Consider the following 22,636-nt stretch of genomic DNA (forward strand, 5'->3'; position numbering starts at 1 on the left):
GCCTTTGGTAACCTCATCTAGTGTAAATGTGTGCCGCGGTCTCTTTAAAAACGTGCCACTCTTCCCTGTGGGGAGTCAGTCAGCGCTGACCTTTGACCTTTGTACTGCTTCATCCACCTAATTAATGAGTCAGGAGGCCACCAGCAGCTCCTCAAGCAAAGGAGTTAACGAGGAAAGGGTGACACTAAAGTCCACTTAAAAAAAGACATCACAAGCTCCACGTTGGGTTGATGCTTTTGTAATTACAGCACCAGAAAGTGGTGCAAGTGCATAATTAGATTTCACTAATTAAATCAGTGGTAGATAAAAGAACTTGTAATTAACTTACACTGCGCTGAGCCGGCATTAAGGAACACAGACGCTGACAACGAGATAACATCAAGAGCCAAAACACTTACTCAAAAGACATTTATTTACTTGACAGGCATACCCATAAAAACAGTTGAAGTTTTAAAAAAAAATCATCGAGCAGACGAGCATCTTGTGAGTTCACTTTGTGCTGATATTGGTGTGTGGAAAGTTCAAAATGAACAAAAAAAAAGGTCTATCAAACTGTCCATGTTTGTTATTATTAATATTAAATTTACATGAGAACACGCCTCCCTTCAGCTCTGCAATATTGCATTCTGGAAAAGATGAGGATCTCTGTGCTCCATAACGGTAGATGATGGGTACACTCGTATACATTTCATTACACACACTTATACACTCTAATGACAGCCATTAAAAGTTGCATCCACAATTATGCCTTTCCAAATGATAATAATGCTCAGTTTGCATTTATGCTATTTTTTAAATATATTTTTTTTATAAATGTTTACTTCATTAATGATATTATTATACCGTTATTATATTATTTATTTTATATTTTTTTATTAATTGTTATTTATTTTATAGTTATTTTTATTATTATTATTACAGTAATATTTTGACTTTATTCACATAAAAAAAATTTCCACAACATAATTTTTACAAAATGACAACTTTTGTTTTGTTTGTTTCTTATAATTTTAAAACTCTTTTTTTTCTTTAATATTTCCTCTCTATTTAAATGTTAAATTTAAATTTAAACAAAATTAAGTTTATTTTTGTAAAATTGCAACCTTTTTATTGTTAGATAACAACTTTATTCTCTTAATATTTTGACTTTAATCCTCTAAATTCACAACTATGTTTTCCATTTCTGCTATGGGTATACAGTATATCAAGATGCTGATTCTGATGGCCACAATAAAAGGCCACTCCAAAATGTGCAGTTTTGCTGTATTGGATCTCTGAGTTGACCTGATGAATGTTATAAACATCAACGAATTTGCATCCTATTAATATCTGACCATTATTTTCCTCTGTTTATCATAATATTAAAACCTTTTTCTTTAATATTTCCTGTCTATGCAATAAAATTACATAATTTTAATTTTTTAGTTTATTTTTGTAATATTGCAACCTTTTTATTGTTTTTTATTGTTAGATAACTTTATTCTCTTAATATTTTGACTTTATTCTTACCCTTATGCTGATTCTGATGGCCACAATAAAAGGCCATTGCAAAATGTGCAGTTTTGCTGTATTGGATCTCTGAGTTGACCTCATGAATGCTATAAACATCAACTAATTTGCATCTTATTAATATCTGACCATTATTTTCCTCTGAAAAGGCAACATTTTTCACATCGTTCTTGTACCGTCCATCATGAAAATACCAAAACCACCACATCAATCTGTGCTCCTGTTAAGTTTGTGTTCCAACTTGTGGCCTGTACATCCATTCCCAGTCATATCGTAGTACTTGTGCACTAACCACAGTGTAGATACAGTACATTTGGATTTTTGTGCAATTCAAAACAAAGTTACTAGAACTGAGCAAGTCGAATATTATTAATATTATTATTATTACGGACATCATTCACATGTCACTTCCATTAGCAGGTTTATGCTATGGAGGCCAAAGTATTATTTCCATGCCATCACTGCACCAATACAGGAAGTTTCAGGTGTAATACTGACATTGGACCTGTTCTACTTCATCCAAAATGTATATTTTTTTGCATGTTCTTCCACACCAAACTCATCCAAATGTGTCTTACGGGGCTTTCAAATGAACTTTGAGGGGGTTGATGCATCTGGATACTCTTGTTTTGTTGGTGTGTATTTAAAAAACACAACTTGGGTGTCAAATGGAGTGAGTGTCCACCCCCTGTACACAGCTGCTTTTAACCCCCCCCCCCCTTTGACGCACAAAAACGTTGTTCATCAACACCGCTAAAAAAGGGAGACTCATCATCATCATTATCATCAAATGTGCTTACGATGTTTAAAGCCCGCCCCCCTTTCATATCTGCTCACTTCTCCATGAGTGACAGCCGGATGATGTGTTGGAGTTCTTCCTCCTCTTTCTGCCGCCGAAGCTCCGCCTCTTCCTGCTCGCGTGCCGATATCTCCATGGCGATGCGCAGCTGCTCGTCGTAGCTGCAGCGGGTGGCCTGCTTCTTGGTGGGCGTGGAGGTGACGCTGGAGGGGGAGCGGGGCTTCAGCGGGGGGACCCTGCACAGACGGGACACGAGCGGGGGTGACGTGGCGAAGGCGACAAGTCCACAAATTTAGGATTCTAAATAGAATATTTTCATAGTAAGATCATGAAAAACAACCTTTTCAATATTTTTACATGATTAGAGCCCTTTAGTAGTGAAATAACACCCCTATAGTCACCTCTACATGACTACTACTAATTTAGGTCTTTAACGGTTAGCCATTTAGGTCCATTTAAGACCCAAATAAAAGATAATATAGACTCACACATCTTAGCCATAATACTACGTCGCTATTGCGCTACTTGGATAATTATAATAAACTAATAATGTTAATATGCAAATATGTTTTGTATGTTTTGTACATCTTCAAATAAGGTTTTTTAGGAAAATTATCGCCCCTGTTTTCCAACGGCTAACGAACTGGAAACACCCACAACAAAAGCATCCATGTGTTGATGAGTTTTTATAAAAGATGCATAGTGGTTCTATTAGAATTGGGACACTATAGGCAGATTCCATTCAGTGAATTATTTAATCATCGTGATTATTTGTTCATACAACGTACAAATTGATGTACAACTCTGTGTCTGTCTCCTTCCTTACTCTGTTCAAGCAATGTGCCATGCACTGATGAGGCGTTCAAGAACACTCCATATTTCTGAGTGTTAAAGGAATGTGTGCTTTTTTAAATTGGGATTAATACGATTTTTATATTTTTTTTTTATGGGAAACATTGATTTGGGCTGAGTGGTTACACAGCTAGGAGACGTGGGTTTGATTCCCTACTCGGGCATCTCTGTGTGGAGTTTGCATGTTTTCTCCGGGAACTCCGGTTTCCTCCCACATTCCAAAAACATGCTAGGTTAATTAGCGACTCCATATTGTCCATAGGTATGAATGTGAGTGTGAATGGTTGTTTGTCTATATGTGCCCTGTGATTGGCTGGTACCCCATCCCTTGACTGAAGTCAGCTGGGATAGGCTCCAGCACCCATGCGACCCAACAGGAAACGGATGTACGAATGTTGACAAAAAGTGAGGTAATGGTGTGTAAAGAAGGAGGGAAGTGGACGTCCCGTGTTCGTCCTCAAAGATAGCAAGTTAAAGTCAACATCAGCAGGGTAGAACGCGGACGCAGGAAGTCATCTCACTCTCTCGCTCTCTCCGAACACGGATATATTTGACAGGAGACAAGGGGGATTGTGAAAAGGAGGACAAGAACACAGGAAGTGAGTCAGGGCTGGAAGGAAGGATGAAAAGAAGAAAAACAAAAACACCAAAGCAGTGACAGGAAGTCGGAGACAATGAGGGCGAGGGAGCAGGATGTGCGGTCTTCATGCTGACAGCTGTGAGATTTTGGACTTTAGAGGATCCGAGCGCCGTCTCTTATGTTTATCCTTGATAAGTGAAGACAGTCGGTGTGCAGAATGAAGACAACGCTAGCAGGCAACATGTTCATACGTGTCACCTAAGGCTGACCTCTCCAGGCGGCTGGGGTCACATGACAAGGGATGGGTTCCTGGCTTGCTATTGGTCAGTGCTTCCCAGATGGTCACCTGGAGACACGAGAGGGGAACAGGAAGTCAGGAAACCAAACAAGCTATTTCACTTTTTTTCACAATTGATGATGACAAATGATGCTTAAGCGTCAGATGCATGCTCGGTTTTTTGGTTTTTAGCGAGTTTTTTTCTAATATCAAATCAATGCTAGCCGCCTGTACTCAGTAAACAAGGACTTAATATCCGGAAGTCCTCGGCAGCAAAGTGGGCGTACCACTGTTTGGGTCAGAAGCAGGAAGTCCATGGAAACACCTTATACAGCATATGTTTATTGTAGACTCTACATTGTCTATACCCATTATGTCATTGTATGGTCATATCACTTTGTACTTCCGTACGGGATGAAAAATTTAAAATTTAAAATTTAAAATTTAAAATTTAAAATTTAAAATTTAAAATTTAAAATTTAAAATTTAAAATTTAAAATTTAAAATTTAAAATTTAAAATTTAAAATTTAAAATTTAAATAAAAAATATCAAAATATCAAAACAAAAATTAAAAAAGAAATGCCACCGAACCATCCGAACCTACACACAAAATTTGCTAAATTATCAATTAATTAATTTTTAATTTTTAATTTTTAATTTTTAATTTTTAATTTTTAATTTTTAATTTTTAATTTTTAATTTTTAATTTTTAATTTAATTTAATTTAATTTAATTTAATTTAATTTAATTTAATTTAATTTAATTTAATTTAATTTAATTTAATTTAATTTAATTTAATTTAATTAAAAAAACTTAAACTATATTAGGAAAGCAGGAAGTGAACAATTGTAACAGTTACTGATTGTAAAAGTACCAGATGGAGGGGTAGGATTTAATAAGCTTTGCTTCTTCCTACTCCTTTTGGACATGTGGAACTGTGAACTGATTATGGGATGCACTCAATTGTAATCTGACGCATGTTTAAATGAAATAAAACCATTACCATTACCATTACCATTACCATTAGCATTACCATTACCATTACCATTACCATTACCATTACCATTACCATTACCATTACCATTACCATTACCATTACCATACGTGTAAATGGTTGTCTGTAAATACAGTATGTGCCCCGCGATTAGCCGGCAGCCAGTCCAGGGCGCACCCTGCCCCTCACCTGGGAAAAGCTCCAGCTCACCTGCCCATATGGTCCCTAACAGGCCGCCCAGCTCTAAAAATGGGACTTGAAATGACTTTGCTCATCACTTTGTAAAGTCGTTGACACGACACAAAGCTGTCACTTTGCCTCCTCCACATTATCCTCCCGCCTGCAAGGACTTTGAGGATGACCCGCTTCATCCTACCTATTTTTGTTTGGCCCCCGTCTCCCTCTGGAGGGATGCCAAGGACGAACTGGACCGGGAGCGTCGGGAAACGTTCGAAACGGCGTCCGATCCCGCGTCTTTGCTCACACCATCACAGCCAATTATTCTTCCTTTTATTGATTTCTCTGTCAAATTGGCCGTTCTTACGCTGACATAGGCTACTTTTCTTCTTAAAGCCCCGCTCTGAATTGAACACGGTCATTAGTATCGCACTGGCAAACAATGTCAATAAAGTTTTACAAGCTTGCTGAAAAGGAGCAAACACCGGGATGATGTGTTTATCCGCGTGACATGTGTAACTATAACACCACATTCATTAAATTATAATGCATGTATGTTGTATGTATGTTTGTTTTGACAGAAAAGTCACCAAGGGACGGGGGGGTGGGGGGGGTGTTCACATCACCTGATCATATTCCGAGCCGGCTTCTAGCAGACTCTGCTGAATGGCGAACTGCAGCAGGTCCTCTTCCTCCTCCCTCATGCTGTCTCTCTGTTTGCCTCCAAGCATGGTGTATCCGGGCGGGGGCTCGAACACGCAGGGGGGGATCTCTCCCACTCGACATGACACTGCGATAACACAAGGAAGGCAAAAGGGTGTGAGATGGGAAGGAGTGTCATGTGACACTGAAGGGAATTACAGTCAAAGTAGAGAACAGGGGAGGGAAAGAAGGAATAACCTGTTTTGGAAGTGGTGTGTGGGGGGGGGGGGGGGGTTAAAAAATCCAATATAAGAAAGTCAGGCTTTCTCTTCAAAATACCAGCATGACTCAAAACAACGCTACAAAATAAAGTAGAGCATCCCCAGAGAGGATTTAGATGGATCGAACACGACAGCTCGACATCAGCTGCTGCTTTAAAGGGTGGCTTTTGGGTGGCAGCTTTACAGATGTCAAGGATGAACCCAAAACTGGCAGCATCCTTCTACCCATTTACTCTTCTCCGAAAACCATCTCAGTCTGGCCGATAAATGATTTTTATCTCCAAGCCCTCTAACATGTAATGTCCCTCCTGATCCTATCCATCATGGTCACTCCCAATGAGAACCTCAGCATCCTCATCGCTGCTACCTCCAGTTCTGCTTCCTGTCTTTATATATATTATAGTATAGTATAGTATAGTATATAGTATAAGAGGAAAAAAAGTCATCATTATGAGAATAAACTAGGCTAATATTATGAGGAAAAATAATATCATTTTAGTATCATATTAGTATCATAGTCATAACAAACAAAACCAAATTAAGTTGCAACTTTTGGAAAATTTGGTTGGGGAAAATTCATATTATGTGAATAAAATCATAAATTTTAAAAAGAAAGTAATGGTAATGGTTTTATTTATTATTTTTATTATTTTTATTATTATTAATAATAGCGTTTTATTATTATTAATAACAATAATATTTTTATTATAATTAATAAATATTAATATATTATTAGCATTTAAAATAATAAAATATTATTATCAATAATAAAATAATAATAATAATTATTATTATTATTATTTATTTAATTATTATTATTTTAATAATAAAAACAACAATAATAATTATTATTATTATTAATAAATAAATAATAATAATAAATAATAATAAATAATGATAATAATTATTATCATTATTTATTTATTTAATTATTATTATTTTAATAATAAAAACAACAACAATAATAATAATAATTATTAATTAATAAATAATAATAATAAATAATCATAATAATTATTATTAGGACTATTTTTATTATTATTATTTTATTATTTTTAATGGTTATGTCTTTATTTATTATGCATCAGATTACAATTGAGTGCATCACATAATCAGTTCACAGTTCCACTGTGGTAGTAAAAATAACATTTGATGCATCATCACCTCATACTCAGTCATAATAGTTATAATAGTCATAATAGTCATAATAATAAGACTAAAAAATGTACAAAGATTATTTAAAAAAAAAAAAAAGGCCAAAGTTCACACAAAGAAGATGCTTGTTGACCTAAATCCCAAAACCGAGGTGCAGTTTCTTTTTTTTTTTTTTTTTTTACAAAATACCCAAGTACCCTTGCATCCTTCCATTCTGCAGCATGCTGCTCTCTGTGGAAAAAGTTTGGACACCCCTGCACTAGACCGCCCATGACTTGAAAATGAATTGCAATTTATTTTTATCTGCAGCAGGACACAAGCGTCCAATTCCTTTGAGATAAGCTTCAAAAGTACAATAAAATGCTGCTGATTTCATAACATTAAGCTTCACTGCATCGTTCATTTTTGTCAATGATCTCGTCTGTGATCTTCTTAAAGTAGACGTTCAATATTTCACCCGTTGGAGAAAAGGTGCTGTTGGTACGCCTCATTAAAACATTTAGTATTGATCATTTTTGGATGATGAAAAAAAAAATGATGAACGTTCACCCAGTATAGATTTCTGATGTGTCCTTACTGGTGGAACTGGAGCTGGAGACACTGGAGGAGTCACTTCCAGGAGAGGGGGTGTCGGTCCTCAGGGTGTACCTCTGTCCCTCCCCTTCCACCCCGGCTTCGTTGTCAGGGCGTATGCTCGCCCCCTCCTCACAGCCGTTCAGGTTGCTGAAGGTTATTCTGGCGTTCAGAATGTGGTACAGAGGGATCTCTGCGGGGGGGGGGGGGGGGGGGGGGGGTAAAAATGACATTTGATGCATCATCACCTCATACTCATCCTGTTCTCTCATTTCCTCTTCTTCCATTTACACAGTATGCCGGTTAATTAACCTTTCCATCTTGGTTCATTCATTCCAGCCATCATTTTTTCCACTTCTGTGCTCACCGATCTTGACGGGGAAGCCGGGCGGCAAGCGAAGTGTGATGAAGTCACGCAGTTTGGCGAAAAGAGCGTTGGAAATGGCCATGAGGTCGATGATGGGCGCCACTTGGTCCGCCAGCGAGAGAGGATGGGACTCGCACAGCCACAGCTTTGCTTTGAATCTGCAAAAGGACGATTATGAATTATGAACTGAGCTACACGGGGGACGCATTTATATAGACGTAGGTCGCATAGATCTGTTAACGGTGACGATAGACATGCCTCGTGAATCGACAGTGATGGACAGTCAGCTGCATATTCAATATGACTAAAACGATGCCGTGCCGGGCTCAGTTAAAGAATCAGAACCTGCGGCATTCATTTATGCTGGTTAGGATCAAAGGTGAGCTGTTTCGGCAATTTTTCCGTCATTTTCTGGACTGTATTAGAGCAATATTAGTGGTACAGAAAATCCGAACTTACACACAAAATTTACTAAATTATCATAACTTCATTTGCTGATTTTTTTTATAGGTTATCATTGCAGAGAAATGCCATCAACGCAGGTCGTTTGACAACAACAAAAAATGTCATCCAATACTTCACTCACTAAATGTACTGCAAAAAAGGCCAGTAAGGATAATTCATAATGCCGCCTACAGAGAACATACTAACTCCTTATTTCTAAAATCGTTCACTTCCTGCTTTCCTAATATAATGTAAGTTTTTTGTTAAATTAAATTAAAAATTTTATTAAAAATTAAATTAAATTAAATTAAATTAAATTAAATTAAATTAAATTAAATTAAATTAAATTAAATTAAATTAAATTAAATTAAATTAAATTAAACAAAAAAAACTTACATTATATTAGGAAAGCAGGAAGTGAACAAATGTAACAGTTACTGATTGTAAAAGTACCAGATGGAGGGGTAGGATTTAATAAGCTTTGTTTCTTCCTACTCCTTTTGGACATGTGGAACTGTGAACTGATTATGGGATGCACCCATACCATACCCAGCGTTACCATTACCATTACCATTACCATTACCATTACCATTACCATTACCATTACCATTACCATTACCATTACCATTACCATTACCATTACCATTACTTGAGTTGAGTTTAGGCGACACCATCATGTATGCACGGCTGCCTCAGTCTGATGCCGCCTCACCTCTGGGTCTTGGTGGTGAGTTGGCACGGGTGGCCGATGTCCCTCAGGGTCGGTGATGAGCTGGGGTTGAAGTATTCCTCAGCTGTCAGCGCTGACGGGTTGGTCACCGCAGGACTTGACATGTGAGTGACAAGGGCCTGGAGAAGGAAAGGTATAAACTGTAAATAGTAAGAACACAATTGGCTTTTTATTATCATCCAAATATGATAACATTGGTACATTCTAATTAAATTAATTAATCATATCGCTCCTCACCCCGTTGTTCAGGCCCATGTGTTGCTCTGCAATCCCGAGGAAGTTCTGCAGCGGAGTCTTCCCACCTGCTCGGATACAAACAGTAGCTAAAATAACGATGATGAACGAATGATGACGCAACATCAGGAGCAACTAGAAGTTGAGTGTTTTGCCCAAGGATAATTCGACTAGAGGATGGAGGATCGAACCCGCAACCTTCAAGTTGAACCATCTTGCTTAATTTTGTGAGTCCAAAAAAAAAACAGTCAAACTTTGGTTTTCATATACTTCAGTTTTTATACGATTCAATTATTCCAGTATCTGGGTTCGATCCCCAACTTGGCCATCTCTGTATGGAGTTTGCATGTTCTCCCCGTGCATGCGCAGGTTTTCTCCAGGTACTCCGATTTCCTCCCACATTCCAAAAACATGCTAGGTTAATTAGCGACTCCAAATTGTCCATAGGTATGAATATGAGTGTGAATGGTTGTTTGTCTATATGTGCTCTGTGATTGGCTGGCGACCAGTCCAGGGTGAATCCGGCTTCTCAGCCAAAGACAGCTGGTATAGGCTCCAGCATACCCCCCGTCACCCTCAGATAAGCGGCATAGAAAATGGATGGATGGGTTTTTTTTGCGTGGGTTTTCTCCGGTTTCCTCCCACATTCCAAAAACATGCTAGGTTAATTAGCGACTCCAAATTGTCCATAGGTATGAATGTGAGTGGGAATGGTTGTTTATGATTGGCTGGTGACCAGTCCAGGGTGAATCCGGCTTCTCAGCCAAAGACAGCTGGGATAGGCTCCAGCATACCCCCACAAAATGAATGGATAATATGGACTAATTTGATTGACTTTATTGTCTATGGAAAAATGACCTGGGTTTTGGTTTCATCACCTTTTGGATCAAATTAATTTTAAAAAATGGCATTTGTGAGCAACGAATATTTAATAATTAATAGTGACATACCCTTAATCTTGTTCTTGTTCTGGTCTGACAGATGATCCGTTCTGGTCCTGGTGATAAGCTCTACATTGGAAGCAGCATACACCTAAAAATGAAAGAAAAGCTTAGAATTATAGTGATGAGATGTACGTGAGCAATAAATAACAACACATTTTTATCATCGTGATAAAAATATTCAAAACAAATAATAATCCATCACAGTATAATAATCAGCAATCTCCGCTCCAAGAGAAGGAAAAAGTCCAAATAGTCACTAGTTGAGAAGAAAGCAGGTAAACTGATCTCGTCTGTTTATGTTTCCAATCTTAACTCCAGATCAGTGATGTCGAAAACAGCATCTGAATTGCTTAGAAATCAACTCGTGATGGATGGCGTTCCATCTCTGACGCTTGTCTCCAATCCATCCCTTGTGGCACTTCAGAAAACAAATGGAGTGGAGGACATTTATACTGTTTGCTCCCGTCACAGAAGAACCTGGGCCAGATAGTTTGGGGCCCTGCTGACACATTCTGGAGATAAATCAAGCGTTGTTTAAAAATGGGACTCGCCGAGTTAAAAATAGGTTCCCGGAAAGCAAGTGGAAAAGCACGCTCGCGTTGAAGTGTCATGTCGGGAAATATCAAAGTGAGTTTTGATAATAGCGGCTTATCTGAGTGAAAGAATCAGCAGGCTGTCAGTGCACGCTACCTTGGCTTCGTATCCATTCACGGTCTCCGTCTTCTCACTCCTCCAGCCCAGTAAACCTGTCTTGTTCCTGCAAAGGGGATTCAGATGGACGTCACGTCCATAAGTTCACAGATACGCTGACATTTAGCCAATAAAAAGTAAACGTTACTACATCAGTGATTCAATTGCATCTCCTCAAATTGCAGTTGGGTCAAAAGTCAACAACAAAAAACAACAAAAAAATAAAAATAAAAATAAAAATAAAAATAAAAATAAAAATAAAAATAAAAATAAAAATAAAAATAAAAATAAAAATAAAAATAAAAATAAAAATAAAAATAAAAATAAAAATAAAAATAAAAATAAAAATAAAAAAGTCGACAACAAGACCCAACAAGAACAAAGAAGAAAGACCAAAAGAAACGGGTAGTGTGACACTACACCATACCACAACGTTAGACCCTGGTGCTGTAATAGTGTAGCTGTTGCTGAATGGGATTTTTGTTTGTTTGTTTTTTTTGCAATAAAATAAATTTATTGAACAATTAGTTTCACATGGGCTGCACAGCATTTTTTTTTACCGCTTTTTATACCGCTTATCCTCATGTGGGTCGAGGGTGTGCTGGAGCCTATCCCAGCTGCCTTAAGGCGAGAGGTGGAGTACACCCTGGACTGGTGGCCAGCCAATCACGGGGCACATATAGACAAACAACCATAAAAATAAAAATAAAAATAAAAATAAAAATAAAAATAAAAATAAAAATAAAAATAAAAATAAAAATAAAAATAAAAATAAAAATAAAAATAAAAATAAAAATAAAAATAAAAATAAAAATAAAAATAAAAATAAAAATAAAAATAAAAATAAAAATAAAAATAAAAATAAAAATAAAAATAGACCCTAGCTGTAGCTGTCAATTCCAATACTGGATGGGATTTTTGTTGGTTTATTTTTTTGCAAGAAAATTAATTTATTGAACAATTAGTTTCACATGGGCTGCACGGTTATCGAGTGGTTACACACACAGCTAGGAAACCCGAGTTCAATTCCATCCTTGGCCATCTCTGTGTGGAGTTTGCAGGTTCTCCCATGTGTGGGTTTTCTCCGGGTACTCCGGTTTCCTCCCACATTCCAAAAACATGCTAGGTTAATTAGCCACTCCAAATTGTCCATAGGTATGAATGTGAGTGGGAATGGTTGTTTATGATTGGCTGGCGACCAATATACTAAATTGCCTTAACCTCTTAACATTTTTTTTAATTCTCATTGCAGTCAAAAGTGGTCGGGATTTTTTCCAAGACGTGAGTCCCGTGAAGCAGCGTACTTCAATACAGGAAGTGCTAAGTGAGCTGTAATAAATTGCTTTAGTGTTGAGGGAGATTGGGCGAATACATTTCATTTATTATCTCCTCTTTTTCATTAGAACTCGTCTCAGGATTTAGAGACTTGAATGACGCTTTCATTGAACTTTGAGACTCCTGCTGCCTTCTTATCTTGTACTTGCTTTAGTTTCATAATTCCTTTAGCCGATAAATAGGCTTTGCTTCTTCCTACTCCTTTTTGCATATGTGGATGTATCTTGTATGCATGTTAATCATTACCAAGTCGGCATACAACCTTGATCGGATGGTCCCTAGAGCAAATGTTTGTGTCCGGTTTCTAACTTCTGCATCTCCATTTGACTATAAAATGATAAATCGTGCATTCATTTTGCATCTCCGTCTGACCTCTCAAAGGCGATGTTGCGAGTGTCCAGCTGAGTGGTCACCACCGGGGCAGACAGTCTCCCCGCCACCTGCTCATCGCTGGGCTGGACTCCCCCCAGCAGCCCCAAACCGGCAGCTGTGCTGCTGCAGGCGGCGCTTTTCCTGCAGCCGGGCGAAAGGGCCGTGAGAGACGAGACACACAAGGTCTCGCAGAACACCAGCTGCCTGTCATGGTCCACCTCCATCACCTCTGCGTTGGAGTCTGGGAGATGAGATCAGGGTGCAAAGGATAGTGAAGACGAGGTGCAGGAGCTGTCAGTCGGAAATTGAGAATGGCCTACAATAAACTTATATCAAGAAAATATTACTAAAGAGCCTCATGTGAGTCCAGAGAAAGGTCAGTAGATGAAAACGGTTTCGTCACATCACATGAGAGTAAAGCAAAGATTAAAAAAATTAATTAAAAATTAAACTGTTGGGAGAAGTGTGAGTATAAAAAGTGAAAAAATCCAACAAGAATTCCTTCATTTCTCACTTATCCCCTTGAAGCATATTTATTTACATGTTTTTGCAGGCCTACCAGTGTTTAAAAACTCATGGCCCATGTGTTTTTATTTAGATTTTTATTTTGCTCGGAGGGAATCAGGAACTCCAACCATTTTTGCCTGATGTTTGCCTTTCTATTCTAAAAAAAATTCAAAAAAAATCGAAAAGATTCAAAAAAAAATTGAAAAAATGTGAAAAAAATTTGAAGAAAATCCTTCCCTTACAACCAAAGAAACAATTCCTGTGAGACTATGGTGTAAAATAAAAATGAAAAATTAAAAAAAATGTAAATTTTTAAAAAAATTTTTTTTTCATTTTTTTTTTTTAAAAATTAAAATTAAAATTAAAATTAAAATTAAAATTAAAATTAAAATTAAAATTAAAATTAAAATTAAAATTAAAATTAAAATTAAAATTAAAATTAAAATTAAAATTAAAATTAAAATTAAAATTAAAATTAAAAAAGAAGAAAGAACCAAAAGAGACAGGTAGTGTTACACTACACCATAGTCTCACAGGAGCTTGGCACTCTGTGACATCACAGACAGCCAGAGTTGGAAAAAACTCTCTGAAACAAACATTCAGAGCCATCCTAAATTTCTTTCAAGGCTCACTTCCAAATGCACAAACCTCATTATTTGTACCTTCGGCATTATTTAACACAAAAATAAAACATTCTAATAACATTTATAGCACAGAAAAATTAAAAAAGTAATAGGTCCCCTTTGAAGTTCTGACCTTGTCCCCTGAAAATGAAGCTTCGGTTTCCTCTCTGCCAGGTCATCTGCTCAAATCCAGTCAGTGTCGTGTCAACGCGGAGACACTGGCCGCTCTTCCAAACCCTGTAGGTGTCGCTGGGGCAGATCCGAGACACGAGGGGCACTGAGGATAAATAAAAATCGCACAAATGTGGACCGCACTGGAAGTCACTTCTTTTTCAGTTGACAGACGGATGAATGGGCAATGGAAGGACCACTTGAGTGAACTCACCCCAGCTGGTAAACTCCCATTTCATCTCCACGTAGAAGTCTTGGGCCTGCAAAGAGAAGATGATGCAGCCATTGGCTTAAACAAAGCCATTGATAAAAACATTGATTTGGCTTTAAATACGGTGAATAAACACAATGAGAACAATATAAAAATAAATAACACGCCTGCCAAAGGTGGTGAGGCTGACAGGGGGAGCTGTTTGTGTATTATGTGCGTTTAATAACAGTCCATGATGGACAGTGAATGATGTGGGTGAGAGCAGCGGAGGCAGAACACTGCGTGATGTGTGTGACATTTGCAAGTGTGCGTTTGAGTGCGTGTTGTGTAAGTTTGAGGAGTTTGTTGTCAGCCACATGAGTATGGAAGAGTGTGTACACACCTGGGACTATTACACAAGTAGATCAAGACTGGATGGAAAGGCATGGCTGCATGACTGCCATAATGTGTCCATTACTGTGTATACTGTACATCTAATATATTATATAATATGCATGGTTTATGTAACCCAAGTGAAATGCTAATGTCATTTATTTATATATATTTATACAATAAAAATAAAAATAAAAATAAAAATAAAAATAAAAATAAAAATAAAAATAAAAATAAAAATAAAAATAAAAATAAAAATAAAAATAAAAATAAAAATAAAAATAAAAATAAAAATAAAAATAAAAATAAAATAAAAACAAAAATAAAAAAATAAAAATAAAAATAAAAATAAAAATAAAAATAAAAATAAAAATAAAAATAAAAATAAAAATAAAAATAAAAATAAAAATAAAAATAAAAATAAAAATAAAAATAAAAATAAAAAAAAAAATAAAAATTAAAAAAAAAAAAAAATAATAAAAAAAAAATAAATAAATAATAAAAATAAATAAAAATAAAAAAATAAAAATAAAAATAAAAATAAAAATAAAAATAAAAATAAAAATAAAAATAAAAATAAAAATAAAAATAAAAATAAAAATAAAAATAAAAATAAAAATAAAAATAAAAATTTAAAAAGTCGACAACAAGAACGAAGAAGAAAGAACCAAAAGAGACGGGTAGTGTGACACTACACCATACCACAACGTTAGACCCTGGTGCTGTAATAGTGTAGCTGTTGCTGAATGGGATTTTTGTTTGTTTGTTTGTTTTTTTGCAATAAAATACATTTATTGAACAATTAGTTTCACATGGGCTGCACGGTGGACAAGTGGTTAGCGCGCAGACCTCACAGCTAGGAGACCCGAGCTCAATCCCACCCTCGGCCATCTCTGCGTGGAGTTTGCATGTTCTCCCCGTGCATGCGTGGGTTTTCTCCGGGTACTCCGGTTTCCTCCCACATTCCAAAAACATGCTAGGTTAATTAGCGACTCCAAATTGTCCATAGGTATGAATGTGAGTGTGAATGGTTGTTTGTCTATATGTGCCCTGGGATAGGCTCCAGCATCCCCCTAGACCCTTGTGAGGATAAGCGGTAGAAAATGAATCAATGAATGTATTATATGTATTATTATATGTATTGAATTATTATTATATATACTATATATTTTTTATTTAATTATAATACATTTTCATATAATTATGAATGCATGTATATAAAGTATAAATAAAATGTTTCAATATACCAACACTCAGCATCAGGTGATTTGAGTCATGTGATTGTGTGCACCCAATCAGCCAATTGTGTTTCACCCCTTGATCACATGACACCCAATAACCAATAAATAGCTAACAGGAAGCCTCTCAACCAACACACATGGGGAAGCGCTTGCTGCGCAGGTAGGCTTGTATATTTATTTCAATAATAATATATTTTAACACTGCTGCATTTAAATATGTTATAGGTGACTGGGAGCATTACCTAGGAGCATTTCATGTATTATATATGGAACGGAACCCTTTAAGTGTTGCTAACATTAGCTTCACCTAGCTTAGCTATCTAGCCTCATTGTGTGGGCTGGTTAGCATGAACAGCAAATGCCAGATTCTTAAAGCGTAAATGGAATAAACATCTACTTTCATGTTGATGGTTTTATTGAACCAATTGTACTTAAACACTACTTGTGAATGACTTATGGATGAATGCACTTCACTATTATATAGAATTATGGCATTAATAATACAGTACAATATTATGTCATAGATTTCAATATATTGTTATATTTTGAATACCTTATGCAATTAGTATATGAGTTGAACCCATGTCTCCTAGCTGTGTGGCCTGCACGCTAAACACTTGTCCACCATGCAGCCAGTCCAAGGTAGTATTTGCCACTATTTTGCAGGTTTTGATGTTGTGGCCGTTTTTACAGCTCAAAAATGCACTAAACATGGTCTCTTCTATTGTGCACTTGCATCATCACCTCTTCTTGCTTCTAGTGCAAAAAGATGTATAAATACATGTTTGGGTAGAAAAAATATGTCTTTGGTAGTGAATGAGTTAATGAGAATACAAGAAAACAAGTGCCCCCTATTGCATGGAACATGGAGCATTTGTAGTCATTTGTGCTCCACGAACAGTAAACGAGACCTGGAATGTCATTATTTTCCATCAGTGCAAGCCTCAAGCCACAGCTAATCTACATAAAATTGCTGTCAAAGGCCAAAGAAAATATGCAATATTCAAAACCCTCCCCAGTCGCCATACAGTATAGCGTTCTTGATGGCAGCAATGTCGAGTAAAAAAAAATCCTTGCATAAACAAAGGATTGTAAATGCGCATAAAGCACAGTTAAACATCGGCAAGAAAAAAAAAAAAAAGATCAGCTGCTGGGGAAAGGGAAGTAAAGATACCAGAAGAACAAAGCAGAGAAGAAAATCTGTTCTCTGTGTTCATGTCTGCAGACCCAGAAGGATAAGATGGCTGGATGCCAGAATGACAGAAATGAGGGAATGTTCTGGATAAAATCGATGCTGTTCTCCTTATTATTACACAGCAGCTGACCACCAAAGCCGGCGATGTTACGGTTACATGGCCGCTGCTTTTATAACTCAATAGACTACTCGACCTAAGTGGCATTACAATATTAGTTGGTGTTAATTATTAGTCACTTTTTGTTTCCACAAAGTCTGCGCTGTTTTGGCTCATTTGCATACTAACAGTGATTGGATGTTTGGGCCATTAAACTAGAGCCCGATGTCTGCATGAAACGTGCACGCTTGTGTGAAATCCCACTTGGCGCAGTCGTTCCAAAAGGACGGGGATGCCGGCTAGTCTCTTCGCGGTCCTCTGGTAGTCACGGTAACGCAGCACCAGGCGCACCAGCTCTGGATCTCTGACACTGACGGCCTCCTGAAGAACTGAGGGAGAGAGAAAAAAAAAAGGGTAAAGTCGAGGCAATCACTCGGGCCTCATTTAAAATTGATGCGCGTGAGCAATTTAAGGAGGCAGTCAGAAACTGAAGTAGGTCGAAGAAAAAACCTGCAGTAATAAATTTGTGCATTGTTGGTCGCCGGTCGTCAGGTAGCCACTTTAATGCTCCTCTCACAGGCTGTTCTACAACTAAAATAATTATTTCATCATTAAATATCCTCTCGCTGCGGTGGTGTGATCATGTGTTTCAAGTAATGCCAACAGTAAAATATGGTGGTGGTAGTGTGATGGTCTAGGGCTGTTTTGCTGCTTCAGGACATGGAAGACTTGCTGTTATAAATGGAAATATGAATTCTACTGTTAAAAAAAAAAAATCCAGTCATGGGCGGCACGGTGGTCAAAGTGGTTACCGTGCAGACCAGGGTTCAATTCCACCCTCGGCCATCTCTGTGTGGAGTTTGCACGTTCTCCCCGTGCATGCGTGGGTTTTTTCCGGGTACTCCTCCCACATTCCAAAAACATGCTAGGTTAATTAGCGACTCCAAATTTTCCATACGTATGAATGTGAGTGTGAATGGTTGTTTGTCTATAATGAACGAATGAAAACTTTTTTTTACAGCCATACACTGAAATCCATTCTATTAAGATGCTAATGCAGGGGTGGGCAAACTACGGCCCGGGGGCCACATCCGGCCCGCCAAGTGTTTGAATACGGCCCGCCCAATCTTTCCAAAGTATTTCATTTAAAGTCAACATACAACCTGGCATCATGGCCTGAGCCAACCTTTTGATGGTTTTATCAATTTCGTTTTTTGACATGGTCTGTTGTTTACAAAGTGCTCCTGAAAAAAGGGACACAAGCACATAATAATAATAATTATTAGATTATTATTAGAACTATTATGATTATTATAATTATTATATTAGTGCTAATTATTATATTAATTATATATAATATTATTGTTATATTTGCATATTTTACATACTAATAATATAATAATTATTATTTTAATTTTATTGTAATTATTATAATATTTTATTATTTTTTAAATATTTAAATATAAATATAAAATAATAAATAATAATAGCAGATTGCATGACAATTTTACAGATACAATAATACCAGGTGGACTGTTACGTGTAAAATATATAGTCTGCCCCCCCCCCTCGTAAATTTTGTCATATCAATGCGGCCCGCGAGTCAAAAAGTTTGCCCACCCCTGTGCTAATGCATGACATTTTAAAAGGCAGTTCAGCATAATGCAGCTGAATTGCAACAATTCTGCAAAGGCCCTGTGAGATACTCATTGCAAGTTATCGCAGATGCTCGATTGCAGTTGTTACTGCTATGGATGACCCAACCAGTTATTAGATTTTTCCGTCTGCACACAGGTCCATGTTGGCTTGGATTTTTTTTTTGTTTTGCTTAAAAGCTGCATTTTGTGTCCAGTTGTGTTGTCAACGACTAATGTCACAAAAAACGACACTAATAACTAAACAACGTGGTGGGGTTATTCAGATGCAAAGTCATGTTTTAAGCAGATAAGCGACAATGAAGGTAGATTTCCGCATGTCCATATTTGGTCATGTCATGCATGTCCAAATATTGCAATGACCATAATAATAGTGAACAATATACAGTGCTCAGTGGGGGTCGTAATACTCCTTATTAGCTCTTGAGGACTCTAACCCGGTATTAAATATGCACATATCACAAATAAATATAACACACTCACCAGTCCAGCCGTTGCGGTTCTCCTTGCTGACATCAGCTCCATGCTCTAACAGGACTCTGGCACAGTCCAGGTGGCCCAGTGTGACAGCAAGATGCAAAGGAGTCCTCCCACGGGGGTCCAGAGACTCTAAATCAGTCTGGGTCGGGGGGGGGTTGAAAGTCATACAGTATGACACACTGCACAATTTGGATTCATAATAGTGTGCCTCCCACTGGTAGGTGACAAGGAAAAGGTTGGAGGAACTTGGCAGCAGAAAGGTGGAGAGAATGATGGTGACAGGTGCTAATTGATCTATCAGCACGCCATCGTTACTGGTCGCTACTCTGCTGCGGCATCTTGCTTATTTTTGGGGCTGCAATTGTATGAAACAAGGTACTCGTGTCAATGTGACCCCATCTGTTGGTTGTAGTATCCGGTATATGTTAGGGGTGAGCGAGTACACTGCTATATGTATTTGTTCAACAATTTAAATTATCTGTATTGTATCTGTACTCGGAGTGGACGAGGTATAAACTGTAAGTGGGTGTGGTTTAACCAGGAATTTGGATTTACTATATTTAGTAGTAGTAGTAGTAGATAGTATACCACCAGCCAAATTATAAGCAAGATGAAAAAAAATGCATTATCGGAGCCTGTCACGGCAGGTCCAACACGATAGAGTGCAAAAAAAAAGTTATTCTCCCATCCAGTGTGGAAGTGGTAAATTTTTAGTTTCTGATTTCATGCTTCTTTCCCAGTCCGTTTGAAACACTTAAGTTTACAATAAGTAAATTGGAGAGGACAACTAGTTAGCTCGTTAGCTTGCAATACTAGCAACTAGCAGCCGTCTCTTATGTCCCTGCAGTGATCCTGTAGCCTGGGAAATGTAGTGTAAATAAAAGAATAGGAGTGTAAAGTTTATGTACAGAGCTCTAATAATGTAAAAAAAAATTATATTTATGAAGTCATAAAAATGTTTTTTTGTAAATACTGAATCCTACTTACTTTGAAATTTACAAATTCAAACCGCCGTAAATGAGGGGACGAGCTTCACTATTACTACTGGACTGTAAGGATATTGTATTTTTTTTTAAATTGTATATGTAAAACATTGTATTTTTTATACTTTTTTTTTCTTTTTTTTTTTTTTACACAATAAAAACACCATAACAATATCAGCAAACTCAACTGGCCTTTACATACACAACATAGCCACACATAAATGTATGGAAATCAAACATTTTTAACATAACTGCCAGGCCACTTTTTGCTTTTCTTTAAATTACGGCTTCATTTAATTATTGTATTTATTTTTTTATAACTGTATTTTATGTCCATGTATTCTGTAAATCAGGGGTCTCAAACTCAATTTGCTTGGGGGCCACTGGAGCTCGGGTCTGGGTGAGACTGGGCCGCATCAGGTTTTCCAAAAAAAAAACCCCAAAAAAATGCATTTATTAAAAACAAAAAAATTTAAAAAACTTCGCTTTGATTCCAATTTTCTACAAGAAAAGCTCTGATAAAATATTCCACTGTTCTCAAATATCTTACTTTTTATTTTTCTACACAAAATAAGATGAAAAATAAATAAACAAATCAAGAATAAAAAAAATCAATAAATCAGTAATAAATAAATAAATATAATAACAATAAAACGGCAAATAATAAAAAATTAAGAAACCACATATAGTTGGCGGGTAGACAAATTATTCTTTTCATATTAAAATGAACAAAGCATTATTAGAGCCCTGTAGACATGACAAAACACGACTATAGTCACATTTATACTCTTTTTATTTACAACATATTGCGCAACTGCAGGGTCTTGAGACACATGCTAACTCGCAAACTAGAGAGCATAAACGGTAGCCTTCAAGTTATTTCCTTTAAACTTAAATAGCCAAAAACTTACCACTTCCACACGGATAAGGAGGATAACTATTAACAGTTATTTAACATTTTAACATGAACATGAATCAAACGTAATAATTTTTTCTGGGTACATGATACCATACAGCATCCATATCAAACTTGCACAGGCCGCACTGACATTAAACTCTCATATCAAGGCGGGGGCCTCAAACTAGTGTCCTGCGGGCCACATTTGGCCCGCGGGCCGTGTGTTTGAGACCCCTGGTTTAAGTTTTTTTTGTGGTATTCTTACCAATTTTATGCAGTGTGAGTGACTAAGGAGTTAATTTAGGTCTTAAAACTGATTTGCACCAAAACATGACTTCCGATACCGTCTAGGAATTGCTAGGGTTGTAAAAATAATAAAACCCCCACGCAGGCGGTAGGTGGGCACCTAACAACAAGGTGCTGTTCAACATAACTTCATGGAGCCTATCTATGTGATGACAATCTATTGTAGTCACTCCGCACTTAAGACGCCACCTTGGAGACGCCGCGAGTGATAACAAGGTAAACCTAAGGGGAGAAAATGTGGATGACATGCCACAGCAAGTGATGATGGGGGGGAAGAAAAATTGGGAGGGGTGGAGATCTGCAAAGTAGAGCATGCGGCGAGGGGGGGGGGGGGGGGGCTGAGATGTGAGCTGAAGGAGAGAACAACAAGAGAGGCTCCCTCAGGTGCTGATGTCGACCGGGGAACAGGCAGAAGAACCACTGTTGCATTGCAGGAGAAACGACACACATGTTGTTTTGTTGTTGTGTGATATGCAAATGAAGCCACTTTTCTGTGCATGGATGGATGTATGTGAAAGAAGTAGTTGTGTCTCCCGAAGGACACTGTGGGGAATTTTCCAACACATATCACGGTTCCATTGTTTGACAGCAAGACCTAGCGTCGACATATTTGTGGTGTGAGATTCCTGCCCAACTATTGTTGAGAATATATACACAAAAAAAACATTTGGCTTGGATTTCATTCTTGCATTTACATGGCGCACGTGTCTCCGAGCCAACAATCCATTCATGCGCTCCTCCTAAGCAGCTGTGTTTAATGCTGGTGATTATCAGTTTAAGCCCATTTTACAGCTGTACTCCATTTCAATTACTATGGATACCAGAGCTGGGAGTGAAGGGCTGAGATGGAGAGACACACGAGAAGCCAGAGGGCTAACGCAAGCATAAACCGACACATGGTAGAAGATGGATGTAGAAATTACAACAAAAAAAGTGTGGCT

General features: G+C 37.2%; 1 protein-coding gene across 3 annotated transcripts in view; it reads right to left on the minus strand.

Moving 5' to 3' along the window:
- Positions 1 to 394: 394 nt before the first annotated feature.
- Positions 395 to 22,636, minus strand: part of ankrd13b (ankyrin repeat domain 13B) — a 40,414-nt gene continuing 18,172 nt past the window's right edge. The window contains exons 2-15 of one of the 3 annotated variants that reach the window (XM_058080753.2): positions 19,512 to 19,647; positions 17,638 to 17,762; positions 14,472 to 14,517; positions 14,220 to 14,363; positions 12,957 to 13,197; positions 11,250 to 11,316; positions 10,566 to 10,647; positions 9,619 to 9,683; positions 9,364 to 9,500; positions 8,208 to 8,365; positions 7,845 to 8,033; positions 5,816 to 5,979; positions 4,010 to 4,086; positions 395 to 2,544 (exon numbers count right to left, since the gene is read on the minus strand). In XM_058080753.2, the coding sequence (XP_057936736.2) occupies positions 2,343 to 2,544; positions 4,010 to 4,086; positions 5,816 to 5,979; positions 7,845 to 8,033; positions 8,208 to 8,365; positions 9,364 to 9,500; positions 9,619 to 9,683; positions 10,566 to 10,647; positions 11,250 to 11,316; positions 12,957 to 13,197; positions 14,220 to 14,363; positions 14,472 to 14,517; positions 17,638 to 17,762; positions 19,512 to 19,647 (1,833 nt within the window). In that variant the 3' untranslated portion in view covers positions 395 to 2,342. Of the gene's footprint in view, positions 2,545 to 3,998; positions 4,087 to 5,815; positions 6,090 to 7,844; positions 8,034 to 8,207; positions 8,366 to 9,363; positions 9,501 to 9,618; positions 9,684 to 10,565; positions 10,648 to 11,249; positions 11,317 to 12,956; positions 13,198 to 14,219; positions 14,364 to 14,471; positions 14,518 to 17,637; positions 17,763 to 19,511; positions 19,648 to 22,636 lie in introns of those variants that run through there. The other 2 variants (XM_058080754.2, XR_013628023.1) reach the window with 2 other exon arrangements.

This window comes from Doryrhamphus excisus, linkage group LG8, assembly GCF_037039965.1.
Source record: "Doryrhamphus excisus strain RoL-2023G ecotype Guam linkage group LG8, RoL_Dexc_Guam_v1.1, whole genome shotgun sequence".
Taxonomy (NCBI): Eukaryota; Metazoa; Chordata; class Actinopteri; order Syngnathiformes; family Syngnathidae; genus Doryrhamphus; species Doryrhamphus excisus.